This window comes from Artemia sp. Qi Xiang Cuo, chromosome 20, assembly GCF_049724085.1.
Source record: "Artemia sp. Qi Xiang Cuo chromosome 20, ASM4972408v1, whole genome shotgun sequence".
Taxonomy (NCBI): Eukaryota; Metazoa; Arthropoda; class Branchiopoda; order Anostraca; family Artemiidae; genus Artemia; species Artemia sp. Qi Xiang Cuo.
In genome coordinates, this window is record NC_142813.1 from 3,585,643 (window position 1) to 3,609,424 (window position 23,782).

General features: G+C 35.1%; 1 protein-coding gene across 1 annotated transcript in view; it reads left to right on the top strand.

The window, feature by feature from the left end:
• Positions 1-23,782, top strand: part of LOC148939778 (uncharacterized) — a 402,528-nt gene that overhangs the window by 266,037 nt on the left and 112,709 nt on the right. The window contains exons 7-8 of the mRNA XM_089106449.1: positions 2,607-2,720; positions 16,975-17,076. Of these exons, the coding sequence (XP_088962575.1) occupies positions 2,607-2,720; positions 16,975-17,076 (216 nt within the window). The remainder of the gene's footprint in view (positions 1-2,606; positions 2,721-16,974; positions 17,077-23,782) is intronic.

Sequence of the window (23,782 nt, forward strand, 5' to 3'; positions counted from 1 at the left end):
TTTATATTAGCTTAGTCTCAGCGAGAAAAACTACGGTACAGGTAGATTTTAATTCAATATTTAATATATAGAGGTGGTTAGGTTAGGTATTTCACATTGTGTGGCCTGCTTTCCATAATTTTCTTCTGTAGTTTCTATAATTTCGTTTTCTTGATATTTAACAAGTACCATATATGCCTTTTTTGGTACTTTCCCATTATATGGGCCTTTCTTAAAAGTCTAGTTTGGTTAATGCTAATAAAATAGAATAGGATGAAAATATAATAGTTTATAAACAAATTTGGGCTATATATATACACATTAGGGAGTGGGGGGAAGCATAGCATATGTTAAATACGTAACCTAACCTAGGTACCTCCCCCCCCTAAACCCCAAAAAACCACAGTTTAATATCGTATACGCAATGAAAACCACGCTATCATTGCCTACTAACACGCCAAAAACGGGTTTTATCATTGCCTACTCTACAGCGGTTAACCCTAGAGGCCCATATAATGGGAAAGTACCCTTTTTTCGATTTATGCTATTGAAAGTTATATTTTGTTCCTGAGCTTTGTATGTAGGCTGCATTTTTTGCTGCTATTGCCCGCAGGATTTTCGCAATAAATCTTATAAACAAATTTTTGACGCGTTTTTCAAAGTTTTTTTTGTAACAAAAGAAAAAAAAAATCCTGATACGTTCTTGCGGGCGTATTTTACACCAGCTTTCAAACTAGGATTTCTTTATAGTTTTCCGCTCTATTAGCAAGTTCTTTTAGGCTAATTTTTATGTCTGAAAGATTTTCTCAGTATTTTGAAATAGCTTCAATTTAGAATCTGAGGAGTTACTTTCTACCTTAGTTTACATGCTACTTGATGGCTTGGCCAAGTTTTTTGTCGAGTGTTCATATATTAGAAATTTGAAGTAATATGCCTATGTACTCTTTTAAAGGTGGAACGCTGCGTCTGTCTAGCCGTTAAGGTGACTTAGCCTTCTATTCTTAGCCATATAGAAAAAAGTCTAGAAACAGGTGGCACCAAATAGGTTAAGATCATGCTTTCGTTTGAATGTGTAATTGTCTTTGAGAATTAAGATTGGCCGACGATAACTTTATATCAAATTAATTTGCAATAATAAATAAATTTAACTACACTAAATTAATTATTAAATCAATTAATAACAAATAAATATCAAATTTAACTACACTTATTACTTTTGCTCATTTACTTTCACGTTTCAATATGGCAACACTGCCGAAAAGACGGTACTACCCTAAGGACTTACTAATTTTTGAAAAAAAGAAAAGTCGTAGAAATTCAGAAAAAAAAAAAATTTGTAACCTTTTGCTTGTTTCTTGCACGATTTAACTGTTTTGTCCTGATTTGACGTATTTAGGCCCTCGTCCCCCCACTGAAAAAGGAACCATTGAAAAGCAATGCTTTTTAACTATGTGCATCAAGTATTAGAAATAATGGCATTGGTGGATTAATCGTACTCTTTTATATACTGTTAAAGAAGTCAAGTTTGGTTAATGCTAATGAAATAAAATAAAATAGGATGAATATATAATGGTTCAGAAATAAATTTGGGCTATATATTTGCACTTTAGGGGGGGGGGGGGTAAAACAAACCATGTATTAAATATGTAACTCAGGTACCTCCCCCCTAAACCCCCAAAAAACAATAGTTTAAATATCGTAAACGCAACGAAAACTAATCTTTGCATTCCAATTCTTAATAGCGGTGTCTTGAAATAACCAGTCTGGAGGGTATCTGTCCCGGTATCTGTAGCGCCTCCAGTTTGACATTCCATATACAGTATATACGAGAAAAAGAGTACGTTTAATGCACTGTTACCGAAATAATCAAGCTCTATTTTTGGTGAAATTTCCGCAAAATATTCTGATTTCATACACTTTTCTATTTTCCCTAAAAAAAAGAAATGAAACATGGGGTATATAAACAATCCTTCGGAAAACGTATCTTCAAGGTTTCTTCAGGGTGCTTGTGCAAGCATGGTCCTTATGGTCCTTGGTGTTATTTGTCTATGGTCCTACGTAGGCTATGATGTACGGTTTTAATTAATTAACTTTGAAAACTTCAATCCTCCAATTCCAAGAAAACAGCTGTCTATGGTGTTGTATGTTCAGAATGGAATTAAAGTGGGAGTGAGATTTTTAGAGGAAGGAGACTTAGCATGCGTGATGTTTTCAAATCTACCTTTTTCTAATTAAAATTTATCAAAATACTCATTCTTCAAGGGTTATTTTAGCTATATTTTTTAATAATACATCCACTCCCCGTGTCTCAATAGCGTTATTGATCTTCTGTATAAAGAAATAATTAAAATAAATGTGTTATAATCTCTCAGACAACACTGCTTTTCCATTTATAAATTAATGAGAGAGAAAACGGGTATAATTTAAATAAAATAGTGAAACAAAACGAAAGAAAAACAATAACAAAAGCTGTTGTTGTTTTTTTCCTTTTTTATATAAGTGTTTTATATTGTATAAGTGTTGTACATACACTTATAATAATTATATCATTATATAATTATAATACAATAATAAAACACTATAATAATTATTTGACATAAGTGTTTTATATAAATAAGTTTTTATAGGTGCAGAGGCTTCGAGAATATGAGAAGTTTCTATCTTCCCTTCGCAATGCAACGCCTTTGAACTTCACGTCAGAAGTTGAGGATATAGGAAGAGCCCTTAACAAGACATCTCAGGTGAGGAGTGGTTTTAGGCCCAATGGCTGCACCTTTTTAAAGCTTCACACAAAATAACCAATGAGGTTTTGCTTTCTTTTTACTGGTCTTACATACCAGGCCTGACCATCAGTATATGTAGGCGTGTATGATAGTCATATGATAGTGTATGATCATACATCAGTGTATGATAGGCGTGACCATCACCATTGCCAGGCGTGACCATCAGTATATTTGATGCACGTAGTTCTGGTTCTGAAAGGTTGGATTATATGTCTCTCCAGAAATAAGGTACAATGCCATTGGGCTACGGAAATTGAGCAACAAACCAATGGAAATAAAGCACACTTTTTAACACTGAAGCATAGAACAAGAATATCTCTTTCTGTTTTATTTTTTTTTGTTTCTATCTTTTTTGTTTTCTTTTTTTGTTTAGGCCTAGTTTTCTGTTTTATTTTCTGTTTTATTTTCTTTTTCTTTCTCTCTTTTTTGTTTTCTTTTTTGCTTAGTAATGCCTGTTACTGTACTTAGTTACTAATAATATAATTCACAAAAAAAGGTTTAAATACATTCAAGAAAATCAAACTGATTTGTCAAAATTAAAGCGCACTTTTTAACACTGAAGCATATGAACAAGAATATCTCTTTCCGTTTTATTTTCTTTCTCTCTTTTTTGTTTTCTTTTTTGTTTTAGTTACTTTTTGTTTTGTTTAGTCTTACTGTAGTTTTGTTTTGTTACTTTGTTTAGTTTGTTTTCTTTTTTGTTTAGTGCCTGATACTGTACTTAATTACTTATAATACCATTCACAAAAAATGTGTAAATACATTCAAGAAAAACAAACTACAAAAAAAAACTGCTCTGGTCGTCGTCCCAACGGCATGAAGTATTTTTTTTTTCAGTGCACAAAAAATGGCGAAACCTGCTGATAAGGAATTATGCATCGTAATTTTAATTATTAGTTATTATAGTCGTCACTTTTTTATAATTCTGGATGACAATTTTTGACTTTTACTCACAAAACTCACCATAAGAAATTCAAATTAATGTAATATAGTTTAGTTATCAAGGATATATTTTACTGCATATATTTCTTTCTTAAAATACTTGTTCACTTTGTCTTTTTAACCTAGTTTTTACGTTTGGAATTTTTCCTATTTATTTTTTTGGGCTCTTTTTTTTAAATGGTCCTTTTTAATTGACTCATTAATGTGAATTCAGCCTGTCAGGGCTTGTGGTAGTTACTTCACGGAGAAATAGATATACTCGTAAAAATTGTCACCGCTAAAAATAAAATCGTTCAAAAAAGAGAGAAAAAGAAAAAAACAACGAGGTTTTTAAAAGGGTGGAGAGGTTTTCTTTCCGGAAATCTCACTACTTTGTCTATTTAGATAAATTTAGTCACTCAGAATTCATTAACCGGTTTTGAAAACCGGTCTCTCTGAGTGTCACTCATAATTCATCAACCGGTTTTTTAACCGGGTATTCGCTTACCCGGTTTTGAAAAAGCGGTGTTATTTTTTTTTGAAGGTAAGGACCAATGGGAAATACATTATAAATTAACAATTGAATTAAAAACGTAGAAGTAATTTCGTTATGTTTCTTTTTTTCTCTTTTGCTACATTTTGCACAATATAATCTTAAATGGGTGCTTTTGTATTATAGCGACCCCATTCAAGAAATGAAGTTGGGTTAATCATAATGAAATATACCAAAATATGATAAAAATATAGTATAATTGTTAATATAATTATATTATATATAGTAATTATATAATTATAAACAAAATTATAGAAACTACGACCAGGGGCATCCTGAGGATCATTTATTGGGGGGGGGGGAGATCTTCGTAAATTTTACCGAGTCGCTATATAATTTATGCCGAATGTTCTGCAGAAATCAAGAATTTTGCTAAATTTCAGCTTATTTTGCTAAATTTCTGCCGAAATTTTCGCCTTCGGCGAATATTTTAACGAATGCCAACAAAGTTGAGGGGCGGCGCGCCCCCTTCCTGCCCCCTTGGGACGCCCCTGACTACGGCAAAGAATTATGAAAAACAGGCCGCCCAGAGCGCATTGTATTAAATACCTAACATAACCTAACTTAACCTAACCAAAATACCAACTATATTAAATATTTAATGACAATATTCCTATAACGTAGTTTTTTCACTGATCCTAAGCTAATTGTCTCCGAATACAGACAGCTAAATCGGTTTTTCTAAGATTTAACTGATCTACTCAGGTCAGGAACTTAAGTGGGGTCGTTGTAATGCGTAAGTACCCTTATATGCTCTTGCAGGGCCGTATCAGGAATGCTTTTGTGGAGGTTCGCCAAAAACATTGCAAAATTGGATAAAAATTTGTTTCCATGTATTTTTGTCACCTTTGTAGTTTTTTTGGGGTGTGGGGGGGGGTAAAACAGGGTAAATCTCCCTCCTGAATACACTCCTGGGTCCTTATAAGTTTCTAATTCTCTTCTAAGTAGTAAGTTGATTAAAGGGTTGAAGTGGCTTTCATGCTATATACGGTACGTAATTTCCTATGCTAAATGGTTAAGCTGCGTTACGCTAAGTGTGGCATTGAATACTTAAATAAGTCCTTCCTCACTAGGCTAACGAGAAAATCCATAAAACCATCATAATCATACTATTTAAAAGTTAAAATGTGAAATGGAGATTCAAGTTCTGATCAAACCTGAAAGGCTTTCCAGGAATGGCTTATTGCTTAATTTATTAGTCGTTCATGCAGAAATTCTTTTTTTTTGCATTTAGACTTTCTTTTCCATTCTCTATTTAAACTTTCTTCTCCGTTTTCCATTTAGACTTTCACGTAACGTAGCATAAACTCGCGTAACGTAAAACCCTAAATTAAATTAGAGTCATTGAAACTGCCGACCACAGTTTATATAATTATCCAGTAAGTTTACCACAGATGATTTCTGGCTCTTCATTCTCGGTGCGAACAAAAAGCTCTTCCCACTTATTTGTGCTCTTATTGTCCACTTATTGGTTGAGCCGGCCAAGTGGTTTTGTCAGTACTTGTTCCGTAGGTGATTATTCTTTGTCTACCTGTGAAAAGATCTAATGCCGCTTATGTTTATAGGTTCTCTGGAGCACTCGCACCTCGGTCCGGGTTTTTATAATGGGTGAGATAGGGAAAGATCATACTGCTAATTATATAAACTGTGCTGCCGACTAACCGACTTTACGGAAATTTGCCCCGCAAGATTGCATAACATAACGGAAAGTCTTAAGATTCTACGGTGTAGTGTGATACTATCATTTGAATAAATGTAATTGGCCGAGCCTTAAAAAGTTACATCGAACTTCTGTTTTGACTAAATCCAGTTTTGGATTCTAGCCAAACCGTATTTATGAATGGGTTTGTAATTTGCTAATGTGCAGTGTAATTCGGTATTACTTGTTTCTCATTCTGAATTGACGTTCAGGTGCCAAGGGCAGTGAAAATGCGATCTGATTGTTTGAATTGGTAAAGTGGAATTGATCCGAGTGGTTATAGCCTACAACCATCTATATCTTAAAAAAAAAAACAGGAAAAATACCAAATTCAATTCTTAATGTAAAAGACGTCCATATGGAGTTATACAGATTTTGGTTGTAGCGGGCGCCAATTTAAAAAAAAAATAGATAAAGAAGCTTGAGTGAAAAATAAAAAAAGGGTTTCCGACTTTCAGAAATCACTTACAAAAAGTGACATGTGTTTAGCGTAGTGAAAGTGTTCTGAGCATGGCAGAACCCTGCTAAGCCTTTCGTGGGATGTGCCATGCGTGGCGGAATTGTACAGTACACATGCCGCTCCGAGAAGTACGCAGGTGGCAGAAATTGAGCGACTCATCGGAAAATTTAACTAAAAACACGTAATATCAAGTAGCTTAAGAAGAAATAGCTTTTCTTTGAAGGTGTTGTCTCTGAGAAGAAGAAGAGAATCAAAATATTGTTTGTTCGTATTTTTATGGATGAGAAGGGTTGTCAAATTTAACTAACAAGTTTTGCTTATATTTCCACGTTTCAACGTGGCAACATTGACGGAGGTAGCATAATTTTGAATCAATCAAAAGCAAATTCTTAGAAAATATTCAGGTATAAATATTCAGGACGTAAGATAAACCCGGAGCAAGAAATATCTTCGTTTTTATGGCGTTGGTACTTCACGAGGTTTTGAGTAAAATAAAAAAAGCCTTTTTAATTCAAAATCTTACTATATCTTGAAAACTTATTGGAGTAGTTCTATCGGATTTTAACCCAATGATGCATTTGAACAAACTCCAACTATGCCTAGCAACCTTTATTTAAAGGGGGTCAGCTCATAAAGTACCCGTAGCGCAGGTGCTATTGTACCAATTCATCTTCAGGATTTATGGCTGTTTTTCTTATTATGTGCCATTATTGTGTCTAAAGGCGCAGTCAAGGGTAAGGCTATTTATAAAGCCAGATGCTTTGACAATGTAAATATATTTTTTTTTTTACCAACAACTTGATGTGTAATTTGTGACAAAAAAATTTGGCGTAACAAAAAGCCTTTATTAAGTAGTTCTTCTCCAATGGATTACAAAACGTCAAAAAAAAAAATTGTTTGATCTATCTAGACAGGCACATAATCAGGGACTCTTTTTGGAAGGGGGCCAATAATAAAAAACAAACTTTGTTAGATAACTTGAATTATAAGTACCCATAAATTCAAGAATAACATAGGTTCGATCGAGGGTGGGGGCGAGGCCTTCCCTTGCGTACGTCCCTGCATCTAAGTCCTCTATTCAGTCTCTTCTCAGTCATAAAGTAAAACAATTTTTTTACTTAGTAAAACTGTTATGCCCCAATTTACTTGTGTACTCGTCTTTGTCACGGCTAAAGATCGTATCTGACATTTTTGCTCTTCTGTTCTCAGAAGAAGGATCAGCATGGCAATGTATGTTAATCTCACCTGGACCCTTTTTATCTACGTTCTGCTGCTGATTCTTCCTTTGAGATCAGCTTAGTAAATAGTTTGGTACTTGTCGGTTATTCGAAACACATTCAAGAATTACGCTTAGGTTACATCTCAGAAAACCGGTTTCGTAACTACAAAAACAAGTGATAGATGATGCAATGCATTGGACTTAGAACACATTGGATTTATATAATTTGGGCTATATATTTGCACATTAGGGGGTGGGGGTTAAGTTAGGTTACGTTAGGTCGTCTTAGGCTAGGTTTGGTTAGGTTTTCATAAATTTGTTTTAAAAGTATTATTTTATCATACTATTTGGTTATATTTCATTAAAATTAACCTAACTTCAATTCTCGGGTGTGTTTCGAATAACCGAGAAGTACCAACAGTTGTTTGGCAAATATATAAGAAATGTGAAAACGTCAGATACGAACTTTAGGCATGAGACCGGCGATATGCGTAATTAATTACAAAATAATTAAATATGATTACAACTTAATTAAAATTACAACGTACAGATAGCATCCCTTATATGCGAGTGACACCCCTTTCAGAAATTATGTACTTCGGGTGGTGTCTTTCAAGCGTGGCGGAAATTGTGACAAGTGTGGCGGAAATTTGTGACGTACGTGGTGTCCTAAGATGTACACCTAGCGGCAGGAAGTGGGTGCCCCTCCACTTTCTCACAACTCTTTTTTTTAAACAATAAAAACTTTAGCGTAAAGAGCGAGGCGTTGAGGAGGGCACATCCCCTTTCATATACGGAATAATTTCTGTTCGTTTTAAGTTTTAATGTCGCTCCTTACTTTCAGTTTAAAAAACTTTTTTTTTATTTAAAGGCTGCGAAAGCGGGGGGTTTGGGAGGCGGCGGCCCCCCAACAGTACCTCCTAATACCGGTAAGTTTTACAGTTCGAACTTTTGACTCAGCCTCTTTAACTCTTTAGAAAACGTAGTTTTTTTCAAATAATTCCTGCACATTTTTGTACAGTTACTTATTATTGCTTGACTAACTGTTAGCTGATCGTGTCAGGAGTTAAAGTTGGGGGGCTGCCCCGCCCCCCCCCAAACCCCCTGCTCTTTAAGATTAAGGAGGCACACTTGTGCCTCTTTAAAGAGTTCTTCTGGTGACGCCTGTTGAGCCGAAGGATTTAAAAGATTGGATTTAAAAAAGAAACTGAGTTTCTTTTTTAAAATTTAAATTCAATATGTAAAAAAAACTTTCTCTGCCGGGAAATCGAACCCGGGTCTTCCGCCTGACAGTCAGGAGTAGTGACCACTGTACCAAAGAGACGCGTCACATTATTTTTATTCCGTGCGATGTATTTTTACGCAAGCAAATACCCACAAAACTTGATATTTGGTTTTTTGAAAACAAGGAAGGAGTGATCGGATTAAGCGGAAATTTCGAGGATAAGCTTCCAGACCCCAGGATAGCTTATCCTCTAAATTTCAGCCCGATCGAACAACGTTAAAGGGGGCTGTGGTGGGAAAATTTAACATGGGTACTTATAGGAAAACGACGTTTTTCGTAAATATAAATTCGGGGAATCATTTTTTCGGTCTGAAAATATCAAAAGGACATAACAAGTCAAATTACACTTCTAATGAATCTTCATTCATCCGGATCCGTTGCCAACTGTGGCCTGTAGGCGTGGCTGATAAAAAAAGAGAAATGAACTTTAAGTGGCTATATTTGTTTTTTGGAAAACAGGGAAGGAGTGATCGGATTGATCTGAAATTTCGAGGAAAAGCTACTGGGCCCTAGAAAAGATTGACCTATAAATTTCAGCCCAATCGGACAACGTTAAAGGGGGGCTGTGATCGGAGGGTTGAAACTTCCGGCCCACTTTTACCCATGAAGATAAAGTCGGAGGGGGGTAAAATTTTGCATGTTTCTTAGTTGGAGCTTGGGCTACAAAATGCGATCACCGCTGTCTCTCTGCGACCGCTAGGATTGGAAATCGCTTAACATTGTGGTGGGTCGCCTCTTTATAGAGGCACAAGTGTGCCTCCTTGACCAGTCTGGTGGATTTCGTCTCTCATCAAACAGTTCGTGGTAACGAACTGTAAGTAAGGAGCGATTCGGCTCAATAGTAATTGAAACTCTAAAAAACGGAATTTTGATACCAGTTGGTACAGCAACAGAATTGGATTATTATGCCAAATCCCAACAGAGAAGCTTCGGCAAGTTTATTCTTGCTAATCTAAAATTACGCGCCTAAGAACATTTACACTTTTTTGAAAAAAGGGGGAATCAACTACAAAACGTCATAGAAATTTAATGAAAATCACACTATCAGATTCAGCGTATCAGAGAACCCTACTATTGAAGTTTCAAGCTTCTATCTGCAAAAATGTGGAATTTTGTATTTTTTGCCAGAAGAAAGATCACGGATGCGTGTTTATTTGTTTTTTTTATTTATTTTTTTTTTTTATTATTTTCCCAGGGGTGATCGTATTTATCCAGTAGTCCTAGAATATCGTAATAGGGCTCATTCGAACGGAAATTAAAAGTTCTACTGCCCTTTTTAAGTGACCAAAAAAATTGGTGAGCAACTTAGCCCCCTCCCACGCTTATTTTTTTCCCGAAGTCACCCAGTCAAAATTTTGAGATAGCCATTTTGTTCAGCATAGTCGAAAATATATTTAATATGTCTTTGAGGATGACTGAACCCCCCTGTTCCTGGGGGAAGGGCTGCAAGTTATAAATTTTGCCCATTGTTTACATATAGTATTGGTTATTGGGAAGTATACAGGTGTTTTCAGGAGGAATTTTTTCAGGGGGGTCGGGGTTGGAGTAGGGGTTATGGGGAGGATCTTTCCATGGAGGATAGTTCCTTGGGGGGAGGAACATTTCCATGAAGGGGGCGTCAGATTTCCCAGCATTTTTTAAAAAACGATCAGAAATTAAATAAAAAAACAGGTTTTTTTCAACTGAAAAAAAGGGGGAAACATTAGAACTTAAAACGAACAGAAGTTTTTACGTATATGAGAGGGTTTGCCCCCTAGTCAATACCTCGCTCTTTACGCTAATGTTTTTTAGTACTTTCAAAAGAGTTATCTATTCTAACTAACCGGCCTTTGTGATTCAGGGGTTTGTGATTCGAACAAAATTCGAAACTTTGCTGTAAAGAGCGAGGTATTGACTATGGAGCGAACTCACTAATATACGTAATAAAAGCATACGAATATAGAAATTCGTTACGTAAGTTAATTCGTAAGTTACGTCAGAACAAAATTTCGAGAAAGCCAATTAGCCAAAAAAAAAGGAAAATTAATATGCGAATTTCGTTTTAATTATTCATGTACGGTGAGCTAAAATCAAAGTTGCATTAATTCAAAAATGTCCAGAAATTGAATAAAAAAAATAGTTTTTTTAACTAAAAGTAAGGAGCACCATTAAAACTTAAAACGAACAGAAATTATTCCGTATATGAAAGGGGCTGTCCCCTCTTCAACGTCTCGCTCTTTACGCTAAAGTTTGACTCTGTCTCACAACTTAATTTTTTAAAACAATAAAAAACTCGTTTGATCTGCTTTGCTACCAGAAATCCAGAAATCACTTACACCAGAAGGTACTTGCCAAGCGTGGCGAAAGTGTGACGCATGTATTGGAATTGTGCCTTGTGTTTTAGGGAGTGTGCGACGCGTGGTAGAACTGTGCCACGCACGTGGCCATCTGAGATGTATACCAGGTTTTGGAGAGTGGGTGACTCCTCGTACCAGTCATGAAAATGAAAAAAAAGCTGTCGAATTACTATTTAAATGTCATCTGGTCAACTCCACTAAAGTTATATAGTGACTGGCTAAACGAGAGTGATGATCATCGTAAGGACATGACCTACTCTTTTTACAACTGGATGACTGGCAAATTGAAATAGGTCACTTTTTTGTAGAAACTCAAAACATTTCGGTCTTCAAGTCTATGGTTTATTTCAATATCGTTTATCCATAAACAAGACAAGTACAGACAGGCAGGGTTGCCACCACAACAAAATAAAATCTAGTTTTTTTACACAGCAATTACGCAACAAAATAACTATTATTTTAATTTTTTTTTGTTTCTGAGCCTCAATTCGTTTATAGCCCACTAGGCCCACATGGGACACGCATGTATTTATAAATTAAAGTTGTGACTACAGGGAAGCTGATTGCCAAGCTAAAATGATACAGAACGGCTCAAAATAACGCCATTCTTTAGAAATAACGAATAAAAACAAGACATAAAACATGAAATTCACTGATTATTTCACCTCAGTAAGACAGTAGAAACCAATCATGCATGAAATGTCAACCACTTTTGTAGAAAATCACCAAATTTCGACTAAGACTTAAATTAAGACTTAAATCTAATGAAATTTATATATTTGAAATCAGTATAAAAAGCCGATTCTTTTGATATATCTATTGGTATCAAAATTCCGTTTTTTAGAGTTTCGGTTACTATTGAGCGGGGTCGCTCCTTACTTACAGTTCGTTACCACGAACTGTTTAACTATAAAGTTTTGGTTTGGCTTGTTTACGTTTATGCGTTTGCGTTTAGTATGACTTGATATGTTTTGATACCAACGTTTGATGGCATGGAAAAATCTGTAAATAAGAAAAAAAAATAAAGAGATATTTGTGTTTTTTTTTTGTCACTTTAAGTTTCGTTTGTATCAAACTCAATACACCTAAAACTGAGCCAAAACCCAAACTCATGCCACCCAAAATCCAACAATAAATTCCAAATCCCGAAATTTTATGTAGGGTAAATAAGATGAATAATTTATTTTTCTAGTTCGATATAATTTCAACAGAACATGCAATGCATCTAAATAGCCTTAACTTCTGCAATCTCATCTGGTATTGCTTGTAGCAATATAACAATTAATGGGTAATTCTGTTTGATTGTAAAATTAAGATAATTGGAACGTAAATCGGTTGAATTAGAATACCGAAATGTTTTTCTACCTGGTTCTCGCGCCTGCTGGTTACGAGTTCTCCCTTGAGGTTGGTACGAGGAATACCCTCCCCCCCCCAGGCCAAAATCGAGAAAATAGTACCCTATAAATGCGCTTTTGTTACTTAGGGCCATACCTAGGCATGAGCGGAGGAGCTTTTGGGGGGCCCAAATACTGAAAAAAAAAAATTTTATTTGATAATTTGAATAAGAAGTGCCTCAAATTTTAGAAAATTTAGAAATTCAGCAAGGGGGTTGGGCTTCGAGGTCCTCCTCTTGCGTTTGTCCCTGGTCAGGTCTATGAAGTTTTGGGCGGGCTTGGTTAAGTTTTGTGTTTGCATTTCTTACGTCCTAGTGGTAGGTTCGGCGGAGTGTGTCCTTTGGTTTTCCTCTACGTCGCATTCTCGTCAGTGGCGGATCCGGGGGGGGGGTGCCCCCCTAATGTAGTGTAATTTACTTAATTAACTCAAGTTTGCGTTAACTAAACTTGCTCGTAACGCAAGTTTATCGGATTAATCTTATTTTGCGCCCCCCTAATTTTTTTTTGATCAACCTATTTTGCCCCCCCCCCCCTTAAAAAATCCTGGATCCGCCCCTGATTCTCGTTGCTTGTCAGTAGAGATAGGACTTTGATTTCCTTTCATATTACATATGTAGTGTGTCCCAGATCTCCCCAGTTTAGTTTATGTTGGGGATTGTGTCCAGTCTTTACAGGTAATTATTTCCAAAAGTTTGAATTATCAAATGCAATTTAAAATGAGAGAATTTCCCTGTAATTTTTTACAGGTAATTTTTAATTTTTAAATTTTTTTTAATTTTGATTTAAAAATTTTTTAATTTTTAATTCTGTAATTTAAAAAAAAAAAAAATTTTAGTCTTTGTTAGTCTGTTAAAGAACATTGCTCCAAAACCAAGACCGTTTTCAAGGGAGGGGTTAGGGGGTTTGAACCCCTCCCCCGAAATGTTTGTCTGACCCGTAAAAATGTAATAAAAATGCATTAAGACACATTTTTGATGTGTTTTTTTTTGTAATCCCGCCGAAAAAACAACACCCTACCCTCGAACAAAAACCCTGTCTACAGCCAAATGAATTTTTTGACAAAAAAAAATTTTTTTTTGCAGTTTCGTTCTGGGCAGGCACGTACAAAGATTGATTTTTTGGGGGGGGGGGGAATAAAAAATACTTCGTAATTTGAATGAGAAGTTACTCTCCCAGAGATTTTCAAAATACATTTATTTCATTGAACCCTCCCGCCTCTATATTAAAAAAAAAATGTATTTTGGTGTATCCTCATTAAAAGAAACTTGAAAAAATCCTTGCCCCCTACCATATGTTCGTGAATTGGCGTCATTGACTTGGAGGCCTTCAGGTTAAGTGCTTGCACAGAGGTATTACAAGCACGAGGTATAAATTTTCGGTACTGTTCATTTAACCGGACTCTTTTTATGTCTCAAACTCGACACGCGTTGAAAACCCCGTTTTTCAACGGGATGATGCAAGACACCGCTGTAGAGAAATACAATGTATAGCGTGGTTTTAATTGCGTATACGATATTTTAAGTGTTGTTTTTTGTTTTGTTTTTTTTTTTGGGGAGGGGGGGGGGGAGGTACCTAGGTTAGGTTACGTATTTAATATATGCTATGCTTTGCCCCCCCCCACCCCCGCCCCTAATGTGCAAATATATAGCCCAAATTTGTTTCTAAACTATTATTTAGTCATCCTATTTTATTTTATTTCATTAGCATTAACTAAACTAGCACTATATAAAAGAGTCCGGTTACCAAATTTTCATTTTCGGGGTATCAATTTTTTAGGTGAGATATGCAAGTGCCAATCAAATGTTTGTGGTTAAATTTAGCTAATTACTTAAGACCGGATCTCCAAAGGTTTTGACAAGAAACACATTTTTGTAATTAGCCAAGTAACTTCGGTATGTTGTGGTCACCTTTTGCCTTGGGCAGTATATATGAAATTATTTGTTCTTTTTCGTGATTGCTAATCTAATTTCCATTGATAACCAACTGTGGTAATTACTGATGGACGTCGAATTGGATAGTTACCTTGCCTCAAGAATGCTGTTTCAGTCCTTGAGGTTGGGGCTTGTATTGCATATCGCTCACATTTCTGTTTTGTCTACATGACTTCTATCATTTTCAAACGAGGATTTAATAGGATATCTTGTTGTGACAAAGAATGTGGGGTGATTTATGAGTCATAATCACGTTGATGCTTTCACTGATAAAAACATTTGTAGTTTATCTGTCTCCTCCCTCTTACGACTCACACCTTGAAATTCTTTCTCATGAGCGCATTCACGGGATCAACAACGTACACTATTTTAAAGGCTCTACGCTCAGTCATAGATTAATGTACATACAAATGTGAAGCTTCAAGGATTCTTTTGCCCTCAATTTGCCCCTCAAATATTAGTTAGTTTTTTTGTAGAGTTCTACCAATTTAGCGGTAATCATAGAAGCTAATTAAATAATTTGTTATTGATGTGGAGTCATATTCCTTTCGGAAACATCGGTACTGTTGTATTATCTGTAACACACGCGCGATATTGTACATTGAACATGCTAAAGAAACTAGTCAAACTGGTTTTTTTCAACGGACAATTCTTATGCTGGGGATTGCAAATAGTGATTTATCACTGCGTTTACAACATTCAAACTTTGTTTTTTTGGGTTTAGGGGCAAAAAAGGTACCTAGGTTGGGTTACGTATTTAATATTTGCTATGCTTTACCCCCCTCCCCCTGATGTGCAAATATATAGACGAAATTTGTTTCTAAACTATTATATTTGTATCCTATTTTGTTTTATTTCATTAGCATTAACCAAACTTCACTTCTCGCGTGTGGTACAGATAATACAACAGTACCAAAACTTTATGCTACTACTAACAACTCATTGCAGCACCAACTCGCCTGAGGCCAGCACAGCTTCACGTGCTCCTCCCAATCTATTTAAATCCTCCTTCTTTACAGCCTCTCAGTAAGTTCTAATTTCCCTTAAATCCTTCCTTAGGACCTCCTATCCAATTCGGAGGCGACCCGCTTGTCGTTTGACCCTAGATGGTTGACCAGAAAAGACGATCTTAGGCAATCTTTCATCTGCAGAGCTCCAACGCTCCTCCTCCATCCCAATCTATTCAAAGTCTCAGTTTCCCTCTTTTCACCCTCTCAGGAAGTTCCCATGTCGTTTAAATTTTTCTTTGTGACATCCTCCCACCCCAGACGAGGACGACCTGCTTTCCGTTTATCCCTAGACGGTTGGCCGAAAAGGACAATCTGTTATCCTTCTTCCGCAGAACGTGTCCTAGCCATCTCAACCTTTCTCCCATTAAAACCCTGAAAGGCAGGATTGAACCACATTTTTCGAAAAGCTTACTGTTTGAAATAAGGTCAGTCAGACGGGTATCCAAAACAATCCTTACAAAGTACAGTTAATTCAAAAAAAAAATTCCCAAAAGATTTTTTTTCAAAGCAAAGTAAAGAGTGACATTAAACCAAAGACAAACAAGCCCTAAGTGAATACAAATCACTATCAATAAATAAATAAAACGCAAAATGAACAGATATTACAATAAATAATCGATTCAAATCTAAACTAACAGATTCTTTTTCTAATAATGAACCCATAGGTAAACAATGGACAACTTGCATAAGTTACAGCCCATCAGCTGTGGGTTATCATGTCATCCTCTGAGGTGAAACTATGACTTTCGATTATTTTGAACAAACCACCATTTCAAAATTTGGATCGAATGTCTTTTGAGGGCTGAGGGAAGGGGGCAACTAGAAAGGGCGTAAGAGGGGGGCATGCCTTCTTTCAATCACTTTAGATTCAAAGGGCAATCGAACATTCAATTCTCAGTCGAATTTACCCCCTTCTGAAGTTTCCCGTTAACCCGATCTATGCTTGTGAACTTCCTCTGAAGTCTCTGCGACAACTTCTTCCATGCCAAGTGACCTGTAAAAAAAAAAAAAAAAAAAATACATTGCGCTCATATAGCTTTTTCTCGGGTACCGCTATTGTGCTGGCTCTTATGGATATGGCCTAGATCGCTTCTGGAGGCGGGAAACAGAAAAAAAAACTTTACTAGAGGCTGGCCAGGTTCACTGATTTGTTTATACTTGTTTATAATTTGTTTATACAACCTGCCCAGAGTGGATCCATGCCGTCATATAGGCTTGTACTTAAGATTTTGTACTTAGGAATTGTCAGGAGGAGTGGACACAGTTTCGAAAAAAACATAGGAATTAATTGACAGTCCCGAGAAAATATAAACAAAAATTAATGCCCCCCTCCAAAAATTGTTGCCTCCCCATGTACGCGCTGACTTCACAAACGTTTTTGGATTTTTTATTTCTTTTTTTCAGTTAGTTCGTGTGGTGACTGAAGAAGGGAGTGAATTAGATCGAATACAGACGTTATTTCCGGGAGATGACTTATTTCTTCGTGACAAAAGGGCGTTATTTCAAGTGAGTACACCTTTTTTATACATTTATGCACACAAGGGAATACAGGGGGGGGGGGGTTAGTTGTGGCTGTGTGAACTTTCCAAAATAAAACTTGGTCCCTGTAAGACCACAAGTTTTAGATAAATTTGATCATTTATGGTTACCTATCTATCTATATCGATTCATGAGTGCGCTATGCGTCTCCCTTTCTATATATGCTTGCTCGAAATACAATTTTCGCTACAATTTTCCGTATAAACCCCCAACTTCAAACCGCGATCTGGCTGCGATAATTTGTTATGACATTTTGATAAATTTGTTTTACAGTTCACGCCCTTGAACTAAGCAGGGTGTATCGATTGGTTAAATTCGTTTTCTCCTATCTCTAGCCTCAAGATATTTTGAAGTTTTTTTTCCAAAATGGGTTATATCCCCTTCTTTCAGTTGCAGAAGTCGTTGGGAAACCGATCCAATGACATGATTTTTGTTTTATAAACAGCAGTGTCTTGATAAAAATATAAAAAGGATTGTTTCCCCTAAACATTTATGATATCTTACATACCACATTTTGATTCCAGCAGCCAGACTACTCAGTTAAATTCACACCCACTATTGCCGCTAGGTGGTAGTTGAGACTACATTTTAGGGTAAAATTTCGGCATTCCTCGGTAAGGCAATCACTGGGAAAGGTGACCAGGAGAATGTACTCACGGAAGATTCAACCTACAGTTTGTCCATGTGTACCGGCATCGACGCCTAAATGCTAACTTCCTACCGTGACTCCAAAGCCTTAAGTCGTTTGGTATGCAATCTGCTAGGAAAAGATTAGAGAGCGCACATCTCCTTCTATCTTTACTGAAGTCAAGATGAGCATCTCAAATATTTTAACGTTGTAATAGATGAGGCCATATGTGGAAACCGTATGTTATGAGGCCGTATGTTTAAAGAGCTTTGTGATAAGGCTCAGGTGGCAATGTGCCGCGATAAGCTGTTTGTGGCTGTAGAAAAGCCACTCAAGTAAAAAAAGTAATTTTTTGAAGAATGGGTACTGGTGCATCATACCTAACACGCTATAGACTGTCCAAGGTATGCAGACATGGAGACCCGTCAAACGGGTATTTGTTATCATAATTGATCGCAATGCGTGGTTTATCATTGAATTTACAATATTAAACTGTTGTTTTTTGGGGTTTAGGGGAGGGGGAAGGTGCCTAGGTTAGGTTACGTATTTAATATATGCTATGCTTTACCCCAACCCCCCTAATGTGCAAATATGTAGCCCAAATTTGTTTCGAAACTATTATATATTCATCCTATTTTGTTTTATTTCATTAGCATTAACCAAACTTGACTTCTTTCGTGTGTACCATATAATCCATAAGTACCAAAAATAATGCACCAGTACCGGAGAATGTAATATATAAACCCATTTTTATATTTTTTTATTGATGCGTGAATTTATGCAAAATTTATGTTAAATTATAAAATCTACAATTTGAGTTTTGATCTCCCATTTTTATTGGAAGGCACAGGCAGGTAAGTAGGATTTTTCTGGGGGGTAATTTAATGTTTGGGGGCAGTAATTTGAATTTCATAATTTGAGTTAGAACTGTCCCGAAATTTTTGAAAATCTAGTATTTCCGGGTGGGGATCGGGCCCTGATGCCTCCGTACCTGCTTAGACAGGTAATGATTCATGGACAACAAATGGCACTACTATCAAATCTAGCATTGCCATCAATAGCTCATCATCCGTGATTGAGTAGTAAATTTTTACATGTTTCCTACAGCTGGTTCGATGACTTGTGTCTTGTACAAATCATCACATAAATCTTTTAGTCCGTAAAAGCGCTGTAGCCTATATGAAAAAGCTATTGTGTTTTTAAAGGTCTTTTTAGCATATAAAAGTGTTTTAAAAAAGTAATACGGTTTTTATTGCCTTTATATTGGCGTACGGAATCATATGAAATGCCATCTAAATTATAAAATCTATGATTGAACTTTTTGCGCTCACTTCTTAGGCATGCTATCAATATATGCCACGAAATGGCATTGCTATCAAATGTGGCACCGTAATCAATAGCTCATCGTCCTTATACGAGCAGTAGCTTTTTGCATGCTTCCTACAGCCGGCTGGGTGATTTTGTGTCTTGTCCAAATCAACGATCAATCTTTTAGTCCGTAAAACCACTGGATATGAAAAAGTTAATCACCACAAAAATTAATGAGACTTCTGGTCCCCATAGGCTTTGTGAAGGAATTCTACGTGGGGTAGGTCTGATGATGTGGTTTGATATATATGCCTCTTTTCAGCTTTAATGTTTTTTTTTCTCTTCAGCTGAATTGTAAAAGGCTTTTTGTGCTATATGTTTTTTAGGCCTTAAGCAGGAGCAATTAAGTTGAATGAATAGCCCTAATAGGGTTGTTATACGAAGTGGAATGTGTTTTGTAATTAAGGTTGCTATACATCCTAATTCCTGTTAGAAAAAGAGGAATTATTATTTTTAATTAAGTTGACGAGAGAAAATCCCGACAGAGAGTGATTGTGTGCGAGAAAGGTATTTGAGGAGAATGCAATCGCTGCGACGAGAAAGCCGAAATAAACAAAATTTTACGTCAGAATGTAATGTTCTAAATGTGACTCTAGAAATTAACCTTTTCTTTTAGAAAGTAACCTTTTCTTTTAGAAAATAACATTTTCTTTTAGTCTTTCGTTTTTTATTATATTTACTGTAATGCTAACACTGAATTTTATATATATATATATATATATATATATATATATATATATATATATATATATATATATATATATATATATATATATATATATATATATATATATATATATATATATATATATATATATATATATATATATATATATATATATATATATATATATATATATACATAGCGGATTAAGCAATATGTTGCATTTCAAATGGAAAATCAGAAATTGACAAAAAAATTAAGGCAACCTGCAATGCTCTGTATTTGACAGGGACAAGGGTATATCCAGTAGTTTTTTTTCGGGGTGTGGGGTAGCACAAAGTTTTCATAAAGCATCAAAAATGTGTTTATATATATTCTTGTTACGTTTCTACGAGTAGGATGAAAATTTCTTTTTCTTTGGGATGGGGGATTCAAACTCTCTACCCCCTGGACATGGCCTTGGACAGGGGCAACTAAATTGTAAATTTGTACTGGTAACTCTGAGGTAATTATCTCAAAAAAGCTGTTTTACTATAGTTCTGATTTTCTTGATTTTCTTAGTTTTAAGTCTGCGTTGGCTTTTTTTTATGTTTCTTTGGATTCATTAAAAAAAAAATCGTTGGATTGTTAATTCATTAATTATTGAATAGAATATATATATATTTTTTTTTGTTTCACCAGTAAAATGAACCCTTTTGGATTCTTTTATAGATTTTCGTATCTGTATTGCATGATTTTTTTTTCGAATTACCGAATCCTCTCTCCCTCTGAAAGATTTGATATGAATTTTTCTTTTCTGAACTTCGCTTATGAGAAGCTCATTTTTTGGTTTTTTGTATGTTGTCATTATTGGTCAGTTCAGCCCCCCCCCCTAAAAAAAAAATTACAATGTAAAAATATTCTGTTTCAAAGAATATAAAAAAAACCTTCTAGATTCCAATTATCAACGGTAAAACTGCTTATACAGCTAATCTACACAGACAGCATGTCTGTGCAGATGTAGTATGTCTGTGTAGATGTAGTATGTCTGTGTAGATGTAGTATGTCTGTCATAGCATAAATTTTGTCAAGCGAAAACCGCCGAATCTTGGCGCTCCAAATATTTCCAAAAATTTCGTCTGGCATATCCAATCAAAGTGAAATTTTCTGGTTTTCTTGAACGTATTTCGAACAAAACCTTTTTTTAAAAGGAAATATTATATATTTTAAACATTTTTCCAATTAGACGAACGAATTTTACAACTGATCTAAAGCAGTTGTGAGCCGAATGTTCACCCACAAAAAAAAACTTACTGTACGATGTCAAATTCGACTACCAAAGTGAAGCTTGTTTCCTATAAGAACTAGCTTAAGGGTTAGACAAACGTAATGTTTCTCAAGCTAAGAATGGCCTGTTTATTCTATATATATTTCCCGCCAATTTTCGAACTAGAATTTTTTTTTTCTACGCTAATGCCCATTTTCAGCATTCTTTAGGCTGACTTTCAAGTTTGAAAGGTTTCCCCACTATATTGGAATATGTTCAATAAGATTTGTGGAGTTACTACCAGGGAAGTCAATTGGGGGAGGGGTCAGATTGGGTTCCATGTTTTGAAGATTACATTTGCCCCCCCCCCACCCTCACACGTTACATTTTTGGGATTTGACTCCGCTGCTTTCTGCCTCACTTAATATGCTAATTATTTGCTTGGCAAATAAAATTGTATTAATTGAGTGACCACATTTTATATTTTCTAAAACAGTTTGCCAAAAACACGCTACCTTTTCTGGGATAACGCCAGCTTATGATTCGTACGTATACGCTTTTAAAACACGTTAGGAAAGAACGCTGTGTCTGTCTAACTTTTTTGCTGGTTTCGAAATTACTATCGTCCTTATGGTGAATATTTTGTTGGATTTTACTAAAAAATATATCGATTATTGATAAAACTAACATAAGTCAGTAGCTGTGTTATTAGACCATAATTAGCCAGAACCAAGAGTTTAACGCACCCCAAAGTAGAGCATTGAACAATGTGAACAGATATACTGTAATTATTGTTTCTGTGAACAAATCGGTGGGTATGTAATTTTAAAGGAATTCCAGGTTAAAAGTAATTCTGAGAAGTAACCAGTTTCGTGGCGCAATATTTAAATGAAGGGCATGCTGATGACACTGCGTACTGCAAGGTATGTTTAATAAATGGCCAACTCATTCTTAAAAGAAGTTGTTTCCCGCCAATGCAAATAGCAGTTAATGTGGTAGATAGCATAAAATAGGATTGGCCTTCGATATTATGGTCATGATGATAGTCATTTCTATATAATCTGTCGTTTTTCTCTGCTGTACGGTAGACAATCAATTTTTGGACAACCTTTCTTTAATATTTTAAAGAAAGTAGTTGGGCTTGGTGAATGAAACACATATGATTTTCAGGAATTAATATTTGAGGTGATTCCTAAGTTTTGATTTACCTAGCTCTATTAATTTTTATTGCCGTAATTTAAAAAACGAAAAACAAAAGGTTAATTGGTGATTCCTAAAAAAAGAAAAAAAAGAGGTGATTCCTATGTTTTATTCCCTACTTCTGCTATTTCATCTAAAATAGCAGAGAAAAATTTTTTCACAAAGGGATTTTTTGTTCGTAATTTAGAGAGAAACAAAAGGTCGATTGATTGATTCCTAAAAAATTCATTTTGAGGCGATGTTCAAGTTTGATTCACCCAGTTCTACTACTTTCTTTAAAATAACAAAGATTTTTTTTTTCCGGAAACTGATTTTTTGCCGTAATTAAAAAAAACAAAACAAGGTGGATCGGTGATTCCTAAAAAAGATTTTTTGAGGTGGTTCCTAAGTTTTATTCCCCTACTTCTACTACTTCATCTAAAATAGCAGAGAATTTTTTTTCCAGAAATGGATTTTTTTGTCGTAATTTAGATAAAAAAAAAATAATTAGTAAAAATAGCTTTTTTCATGAGTTATTGCCGACATATTCCTTAAAGAAGTTGTTTTCCACCAATATAATGTGTTGAAATAGCTGAAAATGTGACTGGCCTTCGATATAATGACAATGACAATAGTCATTTTTGTTTACTCTGTCTTTCTTCGCTTTAGGAAAAAATCACTCCCCGGACAAACTTTCCTCAGTATTTAAAAGAAAGTAGTTGAGATCGGTGACTGACATCTGAAGAGATTTCTAGAACTGATATTTGAGGTGATTCCTAAGTTCTATTTACCTGACTCTACCACTTTTTTAAAAAATAGCAGAGAAGTTTTGTCAAAAAGTGTTTTTGCTTTAATTTTGCGAAAAAACAAAAGATTGATTCAGGTGATTCCGCAAAAAATATATTTCAGGTGATTTCTAAGTTTTATATACTAGCTCTACTGTTTACTTTAAAATAGCAAATAATTTTTTCCTGGAAAGTAATTTTTGCCGTAATTTTGAATAAAAAACTAATGGTTGAACATGGGTGATTCCTAAAGAAATTGATATTTGAGGTTATTTTCTAGTTTTATTCACCTAGCTCTTCTACTTACTTTGAAATAGCAAAGAAATTTTGTGTAGAAAGTGATTTTTTGCCTTAATTTTGAGAAAAAAAAAATTTTGCTTGGAGGATACCTTTAAAAAAATATATATTTGAGGTGATTCCTTAAAAACAATATATATTTGAGGCGATTTCTAAGTTGTTTAATTATTTTACTAGCTCTGCTATTTTCCTTAAAACTGCGAAGAAATTTTGTCGAGGATTTGATTTTTTACCGTAATTTAGAAAGAAGCAAAAGATTTTGTAAAAATGGCTTTTTCCTTGAGTAATTGCTGGTTCATTCGCAAAAGAAGTTGTTTTCCACCAATATAATTTGTTAAGATAACATAAAATATGACTGGCCTTTGATATAATGGCCATGACAACAGTCATTTTTATTCACTATGCTTTAAGATAAAAAAAAAAAAAAAAACACTCCCCTGGCATACTTTCTTGAATATTGAAAAAATTTTGAAGAGATTTTCAGAGCTGATATCTGAGGTGATTTA